We start from the raw sequence: 17,636 nt of genomic DNA, 5'->3' as shown, positions 1-17,636 counted from the left end.
AGTTTCTGCCTTGGTCGCTGTGGATGGACTCTGCAGCTCCAAACCTGCTGAACATCCCCGCTGTCAGGGCGTCGACGATGGTCTCTGCCTCCTGGTCAGGCAGAGCATAGGCCTCGGGCCATTTTGTGAAATAGTCCATGGCCGTGAGCACCCAGCGGTTTCCACTGTCTGTGGTGGGGAACGGCCCAACTACATCCACTCCCACCCTCTCCATGGGAGCCCCCACTGGGAACTGTTGGAGCTGAGCTTGAGAGCGGCCTGGGGGGCCCTTTCTCGCTGTGCAGTTGTCACAGCGGCGACAAAAGTCCTCCACATCCCTCTTGTGCTGCCCCCAGTAGAAGCCCTGACGGAGACGGCGCAGTGTTTTTGTGACCCCAAAGTGTCCAGTCCCCACCCCCCCATGAGTACTCTGGAGCACAGCCTCCCGCAATGCTTTTGGGACCACCACCTGCCACCTCTCCTCTCCTTCCATGCCCGCTGTAGCACGCCATCAGCCAGCCGCAGTCTCTCAAACTTCGACCACAACCCTTTGGTCGCGAGTGAGAGCGCTGTCACCTATTCCCATGGTGGCCTCACCTGCGCCTCTACCCACTGTAGCACTGGCTGTAGGTCTGTGTCCCGTCCCTGCTGCTGCCGCCATTCAGCCACGTCGACAGTCTGCAGCTCACAGCAGACAGGCCCGCTCGCCCGACACACTGTGGCACAGACACCCTCCTCTGCCCGCAGCTCTCTCTCCCGTCCCTCTCCCGTTCACAGTGGCGGCAGCCGTCTGCAGTACAGGGCCGACGGGACATGGCGTCGGCGTTGGAGTGGCGTGCCCCTGCCCTGTGCACCACCGTGAAGTCATACGGCTGAAGTTCCTCCAACCAGCGTGCCACCTGCCCCTCTGGCTCTCTGAAAGACATGAGCCACTGGAGAGCAGAGTGGTCAGTCCTTACAGTAAAGGGCAGACCACCCAGGTAGTACTTGAAGTGTTTGACGGAAGCCACAACAGCCAAGAGCTCCCGCCGGGTGACACAGTAGCGGCGCTCATGTTTGTCAAATGTTTTGCTGAAGTACGCCACCACTCTCTCCCCCTCTGGCCCCGCCTGGGCCAGCACCCCACCCATGCCCACATTGCTCGCGTCTGTGTCCAGGATAAAGGGCAAGGTGAGGTCAGGGGGCGAGCACGGGGCCTCGATCAGTGCACGTTTGAGGGTGTTGAACGCCTCCTCACACTCCACTGTCCAAGTGAAAGCCTTGTCCTTCGGCAGCAGGCGGTTCAGTGGAGCAGCAACGCTTGAGAAGCCCCGTACAAACCTCCTGTAGTACGAGGCCAGGCCCAGGAAGCTCTTCAGCTGACGCTGGTCGGTGGGGGTGGGCCAGTCTCTGACAGCCCCTACCTTGTCCTCCATGGTGATGATCCCCTCCTTCCCCACTCGGTGGCCCAAGAAGGACACCTCTCTCCTCATGAAGTGGCACTTCTCGGGGTGGAGCTTCAGACCTGCGGCAGCCACCCTCTCCAGCACACGTCGTAGCGCCCCCAGGGCTGACTGGAAGGAGCTGCCATGGGCCAGGATGTCATCGAGGTATACCAGACACTGCTGTCGGGGGATGCCATCCAGCACCCTGTCCATCAAACGCTCAAAAGTAGCTGGAGCGTTGCACAGGCCAAAGCACAGGACCTTGAACTGCCAGTGTCCTCTGTTAGTGGAGAACTCAGTTTTGGCTCTGGCCTCTGGGGAGAGGGGCACCTGCCAGTAGCCACTGCGGAGGTCTAGTGAGGAGAACCAGGAGGACCCCCTAACCAGGTCCAGCGACTCATCGATACGTGGTATGGGGTATGAGTCCTTCCTGGTTACCTCATTCAGCCGCCTGTAGTCCGCACAGAACCTCAGCTTGCCCCCCTTCTTCGGAACCATGACGACTGGCGCCGCCCAGGGGCTGTCTGAGGGCTCAATGAAGTCTGCCCCCTGCATCTCCAACACAGCCTTGTCTGCCGCCTCCTGGCGTGCCAGCGGGATACGGCGGGGACGCATCTTGATGGGTCGAGCATCACCTGTGTCGATCTCATGCTGCACCAGATGAGTCTGACCCACCTCTTCCTCACTCAACGCAAAGCTGTCTCTGAATTCAAACAGCAACTGCCACAACCGTTCCTGCTGCTCAGGGTCAAGACCAACACAGTTCCTCCCCATATCTCCCTCACTGCAGACAGTGTCCTCTCCTCTCCCATCTGGGGTAGCTGGGCTGGGGGGGTGCGGCCCGGGCTCACAGAGGGCTGTGTCATGGAGGTAGCTGGGGGAATGTAACACACCGCCGTCGGTGACAGGGGGACTGGGGAAAAGTCACACACAGCTGTGGGGGAGGGGGCGCAGCCATGAGTCTCTGCTGCTTTAACTGTTGGAGTAAAGGGTTTGTTGGGTTGAGTGAATGTGACATTAGGGGGGGCCATGGTGACTTCCGTCCCTCCCTGGAAGCTCAGTGTGCCCCTATTTAGGTCTAACTGGCAGCCAGTGCTCCTAAGAAAGTCCAACCCCAGGATACAAGGGGCCTGCACAGCCACCACCCACACAGGATGACGCACAGTCCTGCCCCCTACTGTCAGAGTCATTATTCCCTTCCCTTTCATGGGTGCCAGCTCACCTGTGACTGTGCGGAGCTGCACAGTTGTAGGCTCACACTGAGTCCAACCTGGCACAATATCTGGCCTCACCAGGGTTACTGTGGACCCAGTGTCCACCAGGGCGGAGCAGGGACCCCCTCCACAGTGACAGGGACATGACAAAAGTCCCCAACACAGGTCCGGCCCACCACAACAACAGGCTCCATCCGCTTGCCCTCGTCTGCTTCTGGGGGAAGTGGAGCCTTGATTCCCCGTCTGTGCCGGTGGGCTCCTCCTGAAGATGATGGTGGTTGGGATAGAAAGCCAGGGGTCCGCACTACCCAGTCTATGCGGACCCCGAGCCGTTTCCCTGAGCTCTGGGGGACATGGGGCAATCTCGGCGCTGATGGCCTGGCTGGCCACAACCCCAGCAGACCCTGGGACCAGGGCGTGTGTTTCGTTCCGCCTGTAGCGACACAGCACGAATGAGTTTTGTCATTTCGGCCACCCAAGCAGGCTTTTCCGGCTCCGGGCTGCTCTGCCCCCCAGCTCGCACAGAGGGTGTGTCTCCCTGCACCCCCACCAAAGCCCCAGCTGAAGCCCCAGCCCACACCAGCTCCCTCTCCAAAGCCATCACCAAGGCTGTCTGCAATGACTCAGGATGAGCCAGCTGGGTCTGTATGCGCAGCTCCGTAGGAGAGAGCGCCTGTATGAACTGGTCCCGTGCTAGCTCGCTCTGCACGGAGGGGGGCATGTGAGCATATGCCCGCCGAGAGAGGCTCTCAATGTCATTAGCTAGCACCCGTAGAGGCTCTCCAGGCTGCCTGCGTCTATTACTCAGTTCGGAGCGCAGTAGCCCGGGCTGTACACACTGTCCATAGCGCCTCCTCAGTGCTCCCACTAAAGCCCCATAATCATGCCTGTCCTCGGGGCTAATCAATATCAAACAGGCCAGAGCTTCATCCGTGAGGCATAAAGCCAACTGCAGTGCCCTTTCTTCATCCGACCACCCCCTAAAATGAGCTAACAGTTCAAACTGAGCATGAAAAGCTTCCCAATCCGCCTTACCGGAATACTTCGGGGTCTTAACAGATACGGACGCAGCCGGGAACTGGGCGCTGCCATGTTTGTTTACATCCTGAGCCCCAGATTCCTCGTCACGCCGCGTCGACGTCACCACTTCGGTCCACCCACCAGAATCCGCGCGAAATACATTCGACGAAGCACTCATGCCCGCTTCAGCAGCCATCGCTCTAACGTCCTCCCTCAAGCGGCCTCTGCGCTCCGACGCCCTGGCGATCTCCTCAGACAGAGCCCCTGACGTCCATTCACACTCACCTCCTTGGCCATAATCGTCCCCTACCTCCACCTTCACTTTCGGATTCCCTCGAAGCATTTTCAATCCCCGTTCTCACCTACGGTAGCTAGCCACATAAGTCAGCTAGCTAGCTGGCTAACTTGTATCAACGTTTTTACTTCTGACACCAATGTAATGACCGGACTAGATCATAAATGAACAATTGTCCAGACAGAGGCTTGAGTTTACGAATTGACGGTTTATTACACCAACTTTACACAGGCTACTGTTTGGGCCGTAGCACACGCCAAATAGATGACAGATAACCCACAAGCCAATCGTGACCTTCTCTTGTGAAACCCAGACGTAAGAGAGAGAGAACAAAGGCTGAACCTGGTCTTAACTTCCAATGCTCCACCCCCCTGCCCAACCCCCCTCCACGCCACTCCGCCAACCACCAGGATGCCCGGCATCAGAACATTCCAGGCATTCCCGTGATTGGCAGATAGCAGGTTGATTGACAGGTCGGACCCCGCGAACACCGGGTACTGGTCAGTACAACACAACCACCTCCTAGCCTAACACATAACACACAGCTGTCTGTGCGGGTCGCTACAATACCTACTGCACAGGTATATGTAAACCCTTTAGATACTAGTTTAGATCTGCACCTTTGGTTTTGGATGTTGATACATTGATTATTTTAGTTTAGTTTGCAGTGAATGTCACGTTTGTCTCTGACTTTGGTTGTAGTTCATGGTGTTGAGACTTTGGTTTTAGTTCATGGGGTTGAGACTTTGATTGTAGTTCATGGTGTTGACTGCAGCCTCTTCAGGTGGACCGCTTGGCAGAGTGTGGCCAGATCACAAGGGAGGGATTGGCTTAGCATCCAGCTCAGAACAGTTCCTTAACCATACCCTAATCACATACAGGAAACTCATGTATAATATATGTCCATATATGCAGGGGAATTGAAACTGTATTTACATACAGCACCAGTCAACTTTGGACACACCTACTCATTCAAGTGTTTTACTTTATTTTTACTATTTTCTACATTGTAGAATAATAATGAAGACATAAACTATGAAATAACACATGGAATCATGTAGTAACCAAAAAAGTGTTAAACAAATCTAAATATATTTGATTTGAGATCCCTCAAAGTAGTCACCCGTTGCCTTGATGACAGCTTTGCACACTCTTGGCATTCTCTCAACCAGCATGCATTTCAATTAACAGGTGTGACTTGTTAATTTGTGGAATTTCTTTCCGTAATGCATTTGAGCCAATCATTTGTGTTGTGACAAGGTAGGGGTGGTATACAGAATATAGCACTATTTGGTAAAAGACCAAGTCCATATTATAGCAAGAACAGCTCAAATAAGCAATACGAAACGATAGTCCATCATTACTTTAAGACATGAAGGTCAATCAATATATGTCAATATATTAGGCTTCGGTATGGATCAGTAGCTTAGGCATTCACTGCACCCCTAGAATTAACAAAAGCTGTCTTTCTGAACAGACCTGACCTCCAAATTGCACCATCCAGTTGCACCATCACTGCCTGGGGTTATTTTATAACTACTGCATGTGAATCACACAGTAATAGTGTCTTCAAGTCCTTAACTAGGCTAGCAACAGGCTTAGTTTACCCTGTCCTCCTCCCTACTCATTCACTCCCTCTGAATTGTGGATGGATAGCACTGGCACACTAGCAACAACAACTCACAGAACATCCAACATCTCTCTGACCCTGTTTCTAACCCCTCTCCAAATATTGAACCATAATCACTTCACCATAATGGGACCCAGAAGGGGAGTTTACATGAGCATACACATCCCATTGGACAGGGACCAGTTCAAAGTCATCTGGGGAACCATGCGGGCTAAGGGGTTAGGTTGCACGGCGACCGAGCTGCCAGTAACACTCTATATATATATATATATATACCCTGTTTAGGGTAGGGCCTTGTGGCCACTGGGGGAGGGGGTGGCTGGCAGCAGGTGCTAGCTAGAGGCACAGCAGCATTTAGCTTATAGTCTCCGAGCCACATGGTCTTTGAACAAGGGCTCTCTTCTATGATCTCTGGGTTGTTGTAAAAGTGGGACTTGTAGTTCAACTGTAAAGTGGGACTTGTAGTTCAACTGTACATATGAAGGAGGGCTCTTTGGACTCATCCTTTTTGTTTTGTTTATACTCCAGGTGGAGTTGATGACATTTTCCTGGAACCAGCAGGATAGTCCCAAAAATGCAAACCATGCCCCTCTGGCACTTTCGGCAGACTCTTATCAAGTGCTCGGTGTTTGAAAGAAAACAAGCACTCTTTACCATACAGATTGTTGACGCCTGTAATGTCACCCACTCCAGCCCCAGCACTTTGATGCTGTTTAGTTATTACTGATGGTCGATACCCACACAGAGTGGACAGGGAGTGAGGCCTGACACATCACAGGTATTACAAGGTACCCATCAGTGCGATGTGGCTCCAACCTTTTGTTTTCCCATTCTGCTACGTGTCAGTGGCCGTGGTGGATCGATTGCCGGGCCCTCCCGATGCTGAAGGAGCTGATGCCTTATTTCTTTTTCTTTCACCCCCCCAACCCAAACAAAATGACAAATGTGGTATCGACTGACCGGAGATGTTGACTCGTCTCGCCACCCGAGCACCCGCTGGAACACCTTACAAGCCATGCTGTCTAAATCTGCCCCACAGCCAGATTGAACTGTCACCATCTCAAAGTAAATCTGAGGCAGCATCGCTCTCTCTCTCACCCTCTATTTCTCGCTGTCTCTCATTCTCTCTTTCGCTCTCTCACTTTTTCGTTTGTCTCTCTCTCGCTGCTTCTGGAGACAATAAACATTTACTAATTGGGTGTGTGAGTGTCTACACCTGTTTGCTGTCTGAGAATAGATCAGTCAGTAACCCAGGGATCAGGACGGCTGGCTCGACTATGATCAGGACGGCTGGCTCGACTATGAGCACGACGGCTGGCTCGACTATGATCAGGACGGCTGGCTCGACTATGATCAGGACGGCTGGCTCGACTATGAGCACGACGGCTGGCTCGACTATGAGCACGACGGCTGGCTCGACTATGAGCAAGACGGCTGGCTCGACTATGAGCACGACGGCTGGCTCGACTATGAGCAAGACGGCTGGCTCGACTATGAGCACGACGGCTGGCTCGACTATGAGCACAACGGCTGGCTCGACTATGAGCACGACGGCTGGCTTGACTATGAGCACAACGGCTGGCTCGACTATGAGCACGACGGCTGGCTCGACTATGAGCACGACGGCTGGCTCGACTATGATCAGGACGGCTGGCTCGACCATGAGCACGACGGCTGGCTCGACTATGAGCACGACGGCTGGCTCGACTATGAGCACGACGGCTGGCTTGACTATGAGCACGACGGCTGGCTCGACTATGAGCACGACGGCTGGCTCGACTATGAGCACAACGGCTGGCTTGACTATGAGCACGACGGCTGGCTTGACTATGAGCACGACGGCTGGCTCGACTATGAGCACGACGGCTGGCTCGACTATGAGCACGACGGCTGGCTCGACTATGAGCACGACGGCTGGCTCGACTATGAGCACGACGGCTGGCTCGACTATGATCAGGACGGCTGGCTCGACTATGAGCACGACGGCTGGCTCGACTATGAGCACGACGGCTGGCTCGACTATGAGCAAGACGGCTGGCTCGACTATGAGCACGACGGCTGGCTCGACTATGAGCACGACGGCTGGCTCGACTATGAGCACGACGGCTGGCTCGACTATGAGCACGACGGCTGGCTCGACTATGAGCACGACGGCTGGCTCGACTATGAGCACGACGGCTGGCTCGACCATGAGCACGACGGCTGGCTCGACTATGAGCACGACGGCTGGCTCGACCATGAGCACGACGGCTGGCTCGACTATGAGCACGACGGCTGGCTCGACTATGAGCACGACGGCTGGCTCGACTATGAGCACGACGGCTGGCTCGACTATGAGCACGACGGCTGGCTCGACTATGAGCAAGACGGCTGGCTCGACTATGAGCACGACGGCTGGCTCGACTATGAGCACGACGGCTGGCTCGACTATGAGCACGACGGCTGGCTCGACTATGAGCAAGACGGCTGGCTCGACTATGAGCACGACGGCTGGCTCGACTATGATCAGGACGGCTGGCTCGACTATGAGCACGACGGCTGGCTCGACTATGAGCACGACGGCTGGCTCGACTATGAGCAAGACGGCTGGCTCGACTATGAGCACGACGGCTGGCTCGACCATGAGCACGACGGCTGGCTCGACTATGAGCACGACGGCTGGCTCGACTATGAGCACGACGGCTGGCTCGACTATGAGCACGACGGCTGGCTCGACTATGAGCACGACGGCTGGCTCGACTATGATCAGGACGGCTGGCTCGACTATGAGCACGACGGCTGGCTCGACTATGAGCACGACGGCTGGCTCGACTATGAGCAAGACGGCTGGCTCGACTATGAGCACGACGGCTGGCTCGACCATGAGCACGACGGCTGGCTCGACTATGAGCACGACGGCTGGCTCGACTATGAGCACGACGGCTGGCTTGACTATGAGCACGACGGCTGGCTCTACCATTGCCAAAGAAAGACTATCTCTATCATAGAAATGGAATTAATAGAATTGAGTATAAGCTTGTCAGGTGCAATGCGACCAATAGAATAGTACTAAACGTGCAAACCCAGCTGACATTAACACACAGTGTAAACCCAGGTCTGATGTGTATAGAATGGTGTGAACAGGACAGAGGAAGAGGTGTGATATGCAGGGAAGGTCAACAGGTGGGCAGCCATGATGTTTGTGTGTGTGTGTGTGTGTGTGTGTGTGTGTGTGTGTGTGTGTGTGTGTGTGTGTGTGTGTGTGTGTGTGTGTGTGTGTGTGTGTGTGTGTGTGTGTGTGTGTGTGTGTGTGTGTGTGTGTGTGTGTGTGTGTGTGTGTGTGTGATTTTAACATTTGTATTTATTTATTTAACTAGGCAAGCCAGTTGAGAACAAATTCTTATTTACAATGACGGCCTACCAAAAAGGCAAAAGGTAGGCAGCAACACATGACAACACAACATGGTAGCAACACAACATGGGACAAACATGATTTGGCATAGACAACAGCACAAAGGGCAAGAAGGTAGAGACAACAATACATCATGCGAAGCAGCCACAACTGTCAGTAAGAGTGTCCGTGATTGAGTCTTTGAAGAGATTGAGATAAAACTGTTCAGTTTGAGTGTTTGTTGCAGCTCGTTCCAGTCGCTATCTGCAGCGAACTGAAAAGACGAGCGACCTGTGGGTGGGTGGGTGGGTGTGTGTGTGAGACTTTCATGGACTCCAGGATGTACAATATCCTGATGAGTGTAAATCACAATTGAGTCAGGCTTCACCCCCCAGTGGACACATTACAGACAGCGGTCTAGAGCTGTAATTCACAAAGTGAGTGCTGATCTAGGATCAGGTCCTACCTGTCCATCTCATTCATTGTAATCTAAAAGTCACAAATGGTCCTAGATCAGCGCTGCTACTGTGAGACATACGGCCCCTGGGCAGACAGAGACAGACATTCTGTCCTTTCCATCTCATAGAAAGGTGACACGTTATGAGGCCAGGCTTGCACCTGCCCCAGCCAGGAAGACAGATGAGCCATTACTTCACCGGTAATTGGGGTTCTCCCTGGTTCCAATCGATATCAGCGGCCCTGGACATCGTGTGTCTGTGTGAACTACACACACCTCCAGCGGCGACGAAATACTCTGAGGTCCTGTTTTTTTACAAGTCTTGATGGCTCAATATTGTATGGGAATAAGATGACTGTTAAATACAGATGTAGGATCTTAATTAGATCACTCTTTTGTTGCTGAGAATTGTCCTACACCACAGGAAATGCAGATGAGCTTTGCGATTGACATAAATTCACTGAAAACCCACGCTCACACATGGTTAAATTAACAGTATTGCACTTTTCATGAAGCCTACCTTTGGCCAGCTATCAAGCAACAATATCGACTCAATGTTCAAATCCTGTTGCTGCAGGATTATTTTGCTGTGACAATATAGGTCAAATTAAGATCCTACATCTGTAATTGAATATACTATATTTAGGGAATGTCCTCATATGCACCTTCTATTAAAAAAAAACTGCGTTATTGGAAAGAACCTGGAGAACTGGACTTTTCGAAGATAAAATCCTCACGGGGACATGAGTCACTCAGATTGATATCCAAGGCTTATCTATTTAGTTACGTTAGGGCTAATAAATGCACCAGAGTTTTCAGACTTAGTCACACAGTCACCAGGACACCTGACTGGCCTGTCGGACAGGCTATCATCAGGGCAAAGACTAATTACAGGGCAAGTCACTCGCTGTGCTGTGTATGTGTGTGTGACACAAGGATTGACAGTCCCATTCGTGTGAGACACTCATCACGCAAGAAAAGAGGGAGAGGAGAGGGGCCATATCAAACTTCAAAGGCCAACACTGGGCTGTGTTTAGACCGAACATGCTGATGCTGACATGTAGTTACTAGTCATAGCTGTAGGACAGCGTCACACGTCCATGGAAGTCGAGCCTGTCACTCCCTAGACCAGACAAAGAAAAAACCCCTGACCCTTAGTCATAGAACAGACCAAAAAAACAGTGAAAAAACATTCACCCTCACAATGGACAGGAATTGTCTCATTGTCTTATCGTTGACGATTGAACACGATAGACTGGCATTGGCAAAATGAATCCTTCTCAGAGGTCTCTTCGGGGAGACAAAGAGGAAAGAGAGATGGGTGGAGGAGAGGGAGATTATTGAAATGGGTCACGGGAGAAATGGAGCAGGACCGGTGGGAGTGATGAGTAATGGGATTCAGGTTGGCTGTTCTATCGGCGAAGGTCAGGAAATTAATTGGTTTAACTCATTACCTCGCTTTTGATCTCTCTCCGTTTCACCGTGCTCTCCGCTTCAGCCCGTTACTCCCGGCTTTGTGTGAGGCACCGCCACTACAATCACTTAATTGCTCTTACTTAAGATTTAAGCTTCCGATATCATGCTAACATGTTTTCTATTTCTCTACAGACTCAAGTTGGATGTAATTGAGAATGTTGGGCTCTATTCTGTTTTTTTTGCAGAGTAAACCGGTAGTATTTGCATAGTTTTAGTGTGTTTAGCTACGCTCACTGCAGGTTTAGCGCAGGGTGCTATTTGCCATCTCCCTTGTATAGCAGAGTCAAGGTGAATCATCAAGAAACAGAACACATTTTGCAATGTATTATCAGTTCCTGGAACCATATGAATGAAAGCCCCTAGAGAGTAAATACAGTATATATAGTGTCTCTGGGGATAAAATAATTAATATATTATAAAGTATTAAAATAACTGGCCTGTTTTTACCAATTTTCTATTAAATATTACCTGTAATTAATGGCAATATGAGTGAAATAGTTTTTTTCCCATGTCAACATCCTCTATAAGGAAGTAGCAAGCATTTTTGAAACGGTCTGTTTGAGATACAAGTTCGAGGTGGGGTTTTTGAAAAAAAAAATGATCCTCCTATTTATGCTTTGGCCACATACGAGTATAGGATCAGTCAACAACGTCATTTGGGTATGAGTTAACAGAATATAAACTTTTAAAAGTGAGATTTTCACTGGACAGTTACTTTAACCTTGGTAGATAAACAGTATTTATCTACCAATTGAAATGACCATTTAAGACTCCTCATCTAACCCTAATCTCTTCCTCTTTGACCCCCAGAGCCCCCGGTGCCCATCGCTCCGCCCCAGCTCACCGCCGTGGGTGCAACCTACCTGTGGATCCAGCTCAACGCCAACTCCATCAACGGTGACGGCCCCATCGTGGAGCGAGAGGTCGAGTACCGCACGGTGGCAGGCAGCCTCATCGACAACCAGCCCGTGGACAAGACCACACACAAAATCGGCCACCTGGACCCCGACACGGAGTACGAGATCAGCGTGCTGCTCACCCGGCCCCTGGACGGAGGAACTGGGGCCCCCGGACCCCCCCTGAGGGCCAAGACCAAGTGTGCTGGTGAGTCCAATGCAAAGACGCGGGCACGGGCACACACACACCACACACACACACACAATTAGAGTAATACATTATGGTGTTACATAGTAGCAGTTATACAGTACTTGGTGTAATGACAAACTATTTTCAGCACAGTCATACATTATACAGTTGGACCCTGTCGCTATACAGTGGTGCTTACTTACGGCTGTTCATTGACATTTACTTCAGTGGGAGTGGTAAGTGGGGCAATACATACACCACTTTAGCTACACGCAATGTACAGTCAGTTGCAGTGAGGCCCTTTGATAAAGTGACACCGTCATGAAATGAATAGCGCGGGAACTATATACTTAACTTGTTATTCAGTTACACATCTGAAGAATACTTTAGATACTCACATTCTACAAATTCAGTAAACTTACTGACAAAAACCATGCACTCATACTCAACATTCTAAACTACCTGTTTCATGGGGCAGACTTCAATACTCTACGTGAACCATGGGAATGTCTGAGTAAAATTTTCATGGATGGATCTCAGTTTCAGCCCTTAGGGGCTTGCAGTGTCTGGCCGTTCACTCTCCACCCACACACACAGCTTAATTTCCCACTGGGTCTGGGTCTGTCTTGGTGACCACAGGGGCTGATGGGATGTGAGGAATGTGAGAGCGTCTGACTGCAGGAGAAGAGCAGAATCTCCTGTCTCCACTTTCCCTGTAGCAGGAGGTCTGGGTGGCCAGTGCCTCCTTCACAGTAAAGCATACCTTCTGGCTTAAGTCAGGTTTTTAACATTCCATCCCAAAGGGATGTACAACATCTATCAGCATGATATGCAAGCATACATTAGATTGTCTATTATAGTTCTGGACTACAATGAACATGAGTGTGGTGCTGGATATGATCAGGGCTTGGTATGTGAGGCTCGGTAGTATACGTGATTGAAGTCGTATTATCTCTCTGTGGTTTGGTGACAGTTTGACAAGATATCACGTTTTCATTGTCAGGCGGGAGAACGGACCATCCACAGCTCTTTTTGGATTTGGAAGAGGATATATTGTTTCCTCTCTTTTGTGATGGAGGTGGTTGCAGAGGGGAGGCTGACTGACCCAGGAGAGACACAAGGGTGATGGATGGCCCTACATGTCTCGTCTTAAAAGCGCTTCCTCTCTGTGGAGGATGAAACGTTTTTATATCTGATTTCCCTGACTGTCTCTGAGCTGCTAAAGGTTTCAGAGGAGGGTTGTTCCCTTGCCCATATAACCACTATTTTCAGAGCAGTTCAACAGTTTTTAATTGAGCCAAAGTCGCTCTCACAAAGCCGTTCAATTTCAATCAAATCAAATTTTAATCAATGACACATTTCATTAGAGGAATTATGATTTGATTCTTCTCACTCCACACCCCCTGACCAATACCCATTAGGCATATCACTATTAATTATAGATTTTCATACAAAAACAATTAGATCAGCCCCCCATTCAGAGTTTCAGATAGTGTCCTACCCAAAAGGGACAAATGGTAGTCCTATTTAGTAGAGCTGAGCGATTAGTGCTTTTTGAGGTTGTTTCGGTTCGACTATAAAAAATTATCACGGATTTTATATATTTCGTTTTTTAAAGATATTAAATGCATTATGAAATAATGACATTCAAATTATTAGGGCTTTTTAATGGAAATGCCAAAGCCAAACATACTGAACATTCAATTACAAATTCAGTTGTTTCTGTCAGGTCTACACATAGAAATAGGACATTTCAATACATTTCAATAAATAATCAAATATTTCAGTTGTGTATATTACTTAGTTTTATGACTTTATCATGTTTTATTCCTTAAAGTCAGCATCTCATCTCTGCTCAGGCAGTATCAAACAGCACAGACAGCCATCTAACGTTATCTATGTTCTCCCCGTACTGTACCGTCTTTAGTCACCCTATTAAGCTAGGCTAGCCTGCCCAAGTATGCTTCAGAGCTGTCTGACAATCATTTTTACCTGTGCTTCAAAGTAGATGAGGCATACTTTCATGAACTCTCTATCCCTCTTTCTTGTCATTGTGTTTTCTGCATTCCTTTCTCATGCGGCAGCGTATGTGGTCTGTGTTTATCTAACCTAACGTAGAATGCATAAAAGTGTATCCATGCTGGAAAAGAACGGGTGCAATGGATTATGGTCATTGTAGTTAATTACCATATTTCCATGCTGGACTATGTTGAATATTTGCTCAATGAAAACTACTACTCCCTTCGGCCCAGCGTTCCATAGTTTTTTAATTATTACATTTTTTATTTTATTTTATTATGAACACAACAAACACAAAAAAAAACAGAAATATACAAACAATAGTACATAGTTCTTGACTTGAATTGACTTGATTTTTCTTGTGAATTATTTTATTTCTCTCTGGAGAAACAGCCTGTTGGGCTTGCATGTTCCCCCCAAACAACAGTACCAGTCAAAGTTACACATCTACTCATTCAAAGGTTTTTCTTTATTTTTACTATTTCCTACGTTGTAGATTAGTAGTAAAGATATCAAAACTATGAAATAACACATATGGAATCATGTAGTAACCAAAAAAGTGTTAAACAAATCAACATATATTTTAGATTCTTCAAAGTAGCCACCCTTTGCCTTGATGACAAATTTGCACACTCTTGGCATTCTTTTATTTTATTTAACCTTTATTTAACTAAGCAAGTTGATTTAAGAACAACTTCTTATTTTACAATGACGGCCTACCCCAGCCAAACCCCCCTCTAACCCGGTCAACTCTGGGACAATTCTCTCAACCAGCTTCACCTGGAATGCTTTTCCAACAGTCTTGAAGCAGTTACAATATATGCAGAATATATGGGGTGTTTTTCTTTCACTTTGCGGTCCAACGCATCACAAACTATCTCAAATGGTGTTGAGGTCAGGTGATTGTGGAGGCCACGTCATCTGATGCATCACTCAATCACTCTCCCTCTTGGTCAAATAGCCCTTACACAGCCTGGAGGTATGTTGGGTCATTGTCCTGTTGAAAAACAAATTATAGTCCCACTAAGCGCAACCCAGATGGGATGGCGTATCGCCTCGGAATGCTGTGGTAGTCATGCCGGTTAAGTGTGCCTTGAATTCTAAATAAATCATTGACAGTATCACCAGCAAAGCACCCCCACACCATCACACCACCAGCTCCAAGCTTCACGGTGGGAACCACACATGTGGAGATCATCCGTTCACCTACTCTGCATCTCACAAAGACACTGCAGTTGGACCCAAAAATCTCAAATTTGGACTCATCAGACCAAAGGACAGATTTCCACCATTCTAATGTCCATTGCTCATGTTTCTTGGCCCAAGCAAGTTTTTTCTTCTTATTAGTGTCCTTTAGTTGTGGTTTCTTTTCAGCAATTCAACCATGAAGGCCTGATTTCACGCAGTCTCCTCTGAACAGTTAATGTTGAGATGTCTTACTTGAACTCTGTGAAGCATTTATTTGGGCTGCAGCAGAGGTAACTCTGGGTCTTCCTTTCCTGTGGCGGTTCTCATGAGAGCCAGTTTCACCATAGCGCTTGATGGTTTTTGCGACTGCAATGGAAGAAACTATCAAAGTAATTGACATTTTCCGGATTGACTGACCATGTCTTAAAGTAATGATGGACTGTCATTTCTCTTTGCTTATTTGAGCTGTTCTTGCCATAATATGGACTTGGTATTTTACCAGATAGGGCTTCCACAAATTAACTTTTAACAAGGCACACCTGTTAATTGAAATGTATTCCAGGTGACCACCTCATGAAGCTGGCTGAGAGGATGACAGTGCAAAGCTGTCATCAAGGCAAAGGGTGGCTACTTTTGAATAATCTCAAATATAAAATATATTTAGATTTGTTCAACACTTTTTTGGTTACTACATGATTCCATATGTGTTATTTCATAGTTTTGATGTCTTCACTATTATTCTACAATGTAGAAAATAATAAAAATGAAGAAAAACCCTTGAGTAGGTGTGTCCAAACTTTTGACTGGTACTGTAAATGGAATTCAAGTCATTGAACTGACATCGGTCAATTAAATTGGTTAATCACTCAGCACTACTATATTTTGTTATTTAATTCCAGTCAAACACCACTCTAATTAATCATTAGGATCTAAGGTAGATACACACCTCTGGTGTTTTCCGAGGAGTCTCACAGCTAACTGCTTTTAACTGGAGGTACTGATACATTAGCTGCTAGCTCATTAGGTGGCTAATGCTAAATTCATTAGTGCGTTGTGCAAAGGGAGCATGCCCCTACCCACATTGACGGGACCACAGTGGAGAAGGTGGAAAGCTTCATGTTCCTCGGCGTACACATCACTGATGATCTGAAATGGTCCACCCACACACAGTGTGGTGAAGAAGGCGCAACAGCGCCTCTTCAACCTCAGGAGGCTGAAGAAATTTGCATTGGCCCCTAAGACCCTCACAAAATTTTACAGATGCACAATTGAGAGCTTCCTGTCGGGCTGTATCACCGCCTGGTACGGCAACTTCCCTATATACATAGACATGGAATCACTGTTCACTTTAATAATGGAAAACTATTATCTTTAATAATGTTTACATACTGCTTTACTAATTTCATATGTATATACTGTATTCTATTCTACTGTATTTTAGTCAATGCCACTCCGACATTGCTCGTCCTAATATTATCTTAATTCTGTTATTTTACTTTTAGATTTGTGTGTATTGTTGTGAATTGTTAGATATTACTGCACTGTTGGAGCTAGGAACACAAGCATTTCACTACACCTGCAATAACATCTGCTAAATATGTGTATGTGACCGACCAATAAAATTGTATTTAATTTGACACTCTACTATCTACAGCCTATGGGCAAGAGAGGCTAGCCGCAAGTACTCATAAGAATGGAATTGCTCAATTGTATTTAGGTAAATCAGCATTTCATTATTTATTCAACTTGTCTCCTTTAGCAACACAGCCCCCACCTCAGCGATAAAAGACTGGAAAAGACAGACACGGGGGGGTTTGTTTGGGAGGGGTTGTTTGATTCACTTCCGAGGAGGTTGCTGACAATCTCAGAAAGGCAGCTTGTGTTTTGTCCAGTTAGTCGTTAGCAAAGAGGAGATCTCTTAGTGCTCAGAGCTACAAGACAGATAGGAAAAGCCGAACCATTCTAACATGAATATGACCTTAACGATCTACTGTGCTTTAGTAATTTAATCTTTATGGACAGTTAGGAGTGATTAAATCTCAAATGGGGGAGAAGGAGAGCGAGCAAGGGAGTTAAACTTCAATAGGATGTAGAACGGGGAGAAGATAAGCTAGATGTGGGGACAAAGGAGGAGAACTTGGGATGGAAAGAGGGAAGTGCGTGGGGGAAGTGAGGGTGACTGAGGTATGTGAGGTGAGTGAGGGAAGATAAGTGGAGCACTTTTAAAGTAACTGTCCAGTGTTGCCATATTTCTATGAAATATCACCTATAATTAATTACAATGTAAGTGGAATAGTTTTCCTTCCAAAATGTTTTAATTAAGTATGTTAAAAAGTAGCCTTTCTGTGTTGGAATGGTGTGGGCGTACCCCAACAGGCTTATACCGGTTGCTAAAGAAAGTCATGCAAGTAGACCGCTGATTGGCCAGCTCATCCTCCTCAGCAGCATGACATCATCCTGTAAGGAAATAGAAACTGG

At 48.2% G+C, this 17,636-nt stretch overlaps 1 protein-coding gene across 50 annotated transcripts in view; it reads left to right on the top strand.

Annotated features, from left to right (window-relative positions):
• LOC118382678 (receptor-type tyrosine-protein phosphatase mu) overlaps positions 1–17,636 on the top strand; it is a 321,821-nt gene that overhangs the window by 128,641 nt on the left and 175,544 nt on the right. For all 50 annotated transcript variants that reach the window (XR_008105268.1, XR_008105127.1, XR_008105158.1 and 47 more), the window contains exon 7: positions 11,676–11,969. Coding sequence is in view for 1 of the 50 variants with exons in the window: in XM_052503964.1 (XP_052359924.1) it covers positions 11,676–11,969 (294 nt within the window). In the remaining 49 variants the exon portion in view is untranslated. The remainder of the gene's footprint in view (positions 1–11,675; positions 11,970–17,636) is intronic.

This window comes from Oncorhynchus keta, chromosome 4, assembly GCF_023373465.1.
Source record: "Oncorhynchus keta strain PuntledgeMale-10-30-2019 chromosome 4, Oket_V2, whole genome shotgun sequence".
Taxonomy (NCBI): Eukaryota; Metazoa; Chordata; class Actinopteri; order Salmoniformes; family Salmonidae; genus Oncorhynchus; species Oncorhynchus keta.
Note: the sequence above shows the minus strand (reverse complement) of the source record. Positions and strands in the feature narration are given on the sequence as shown.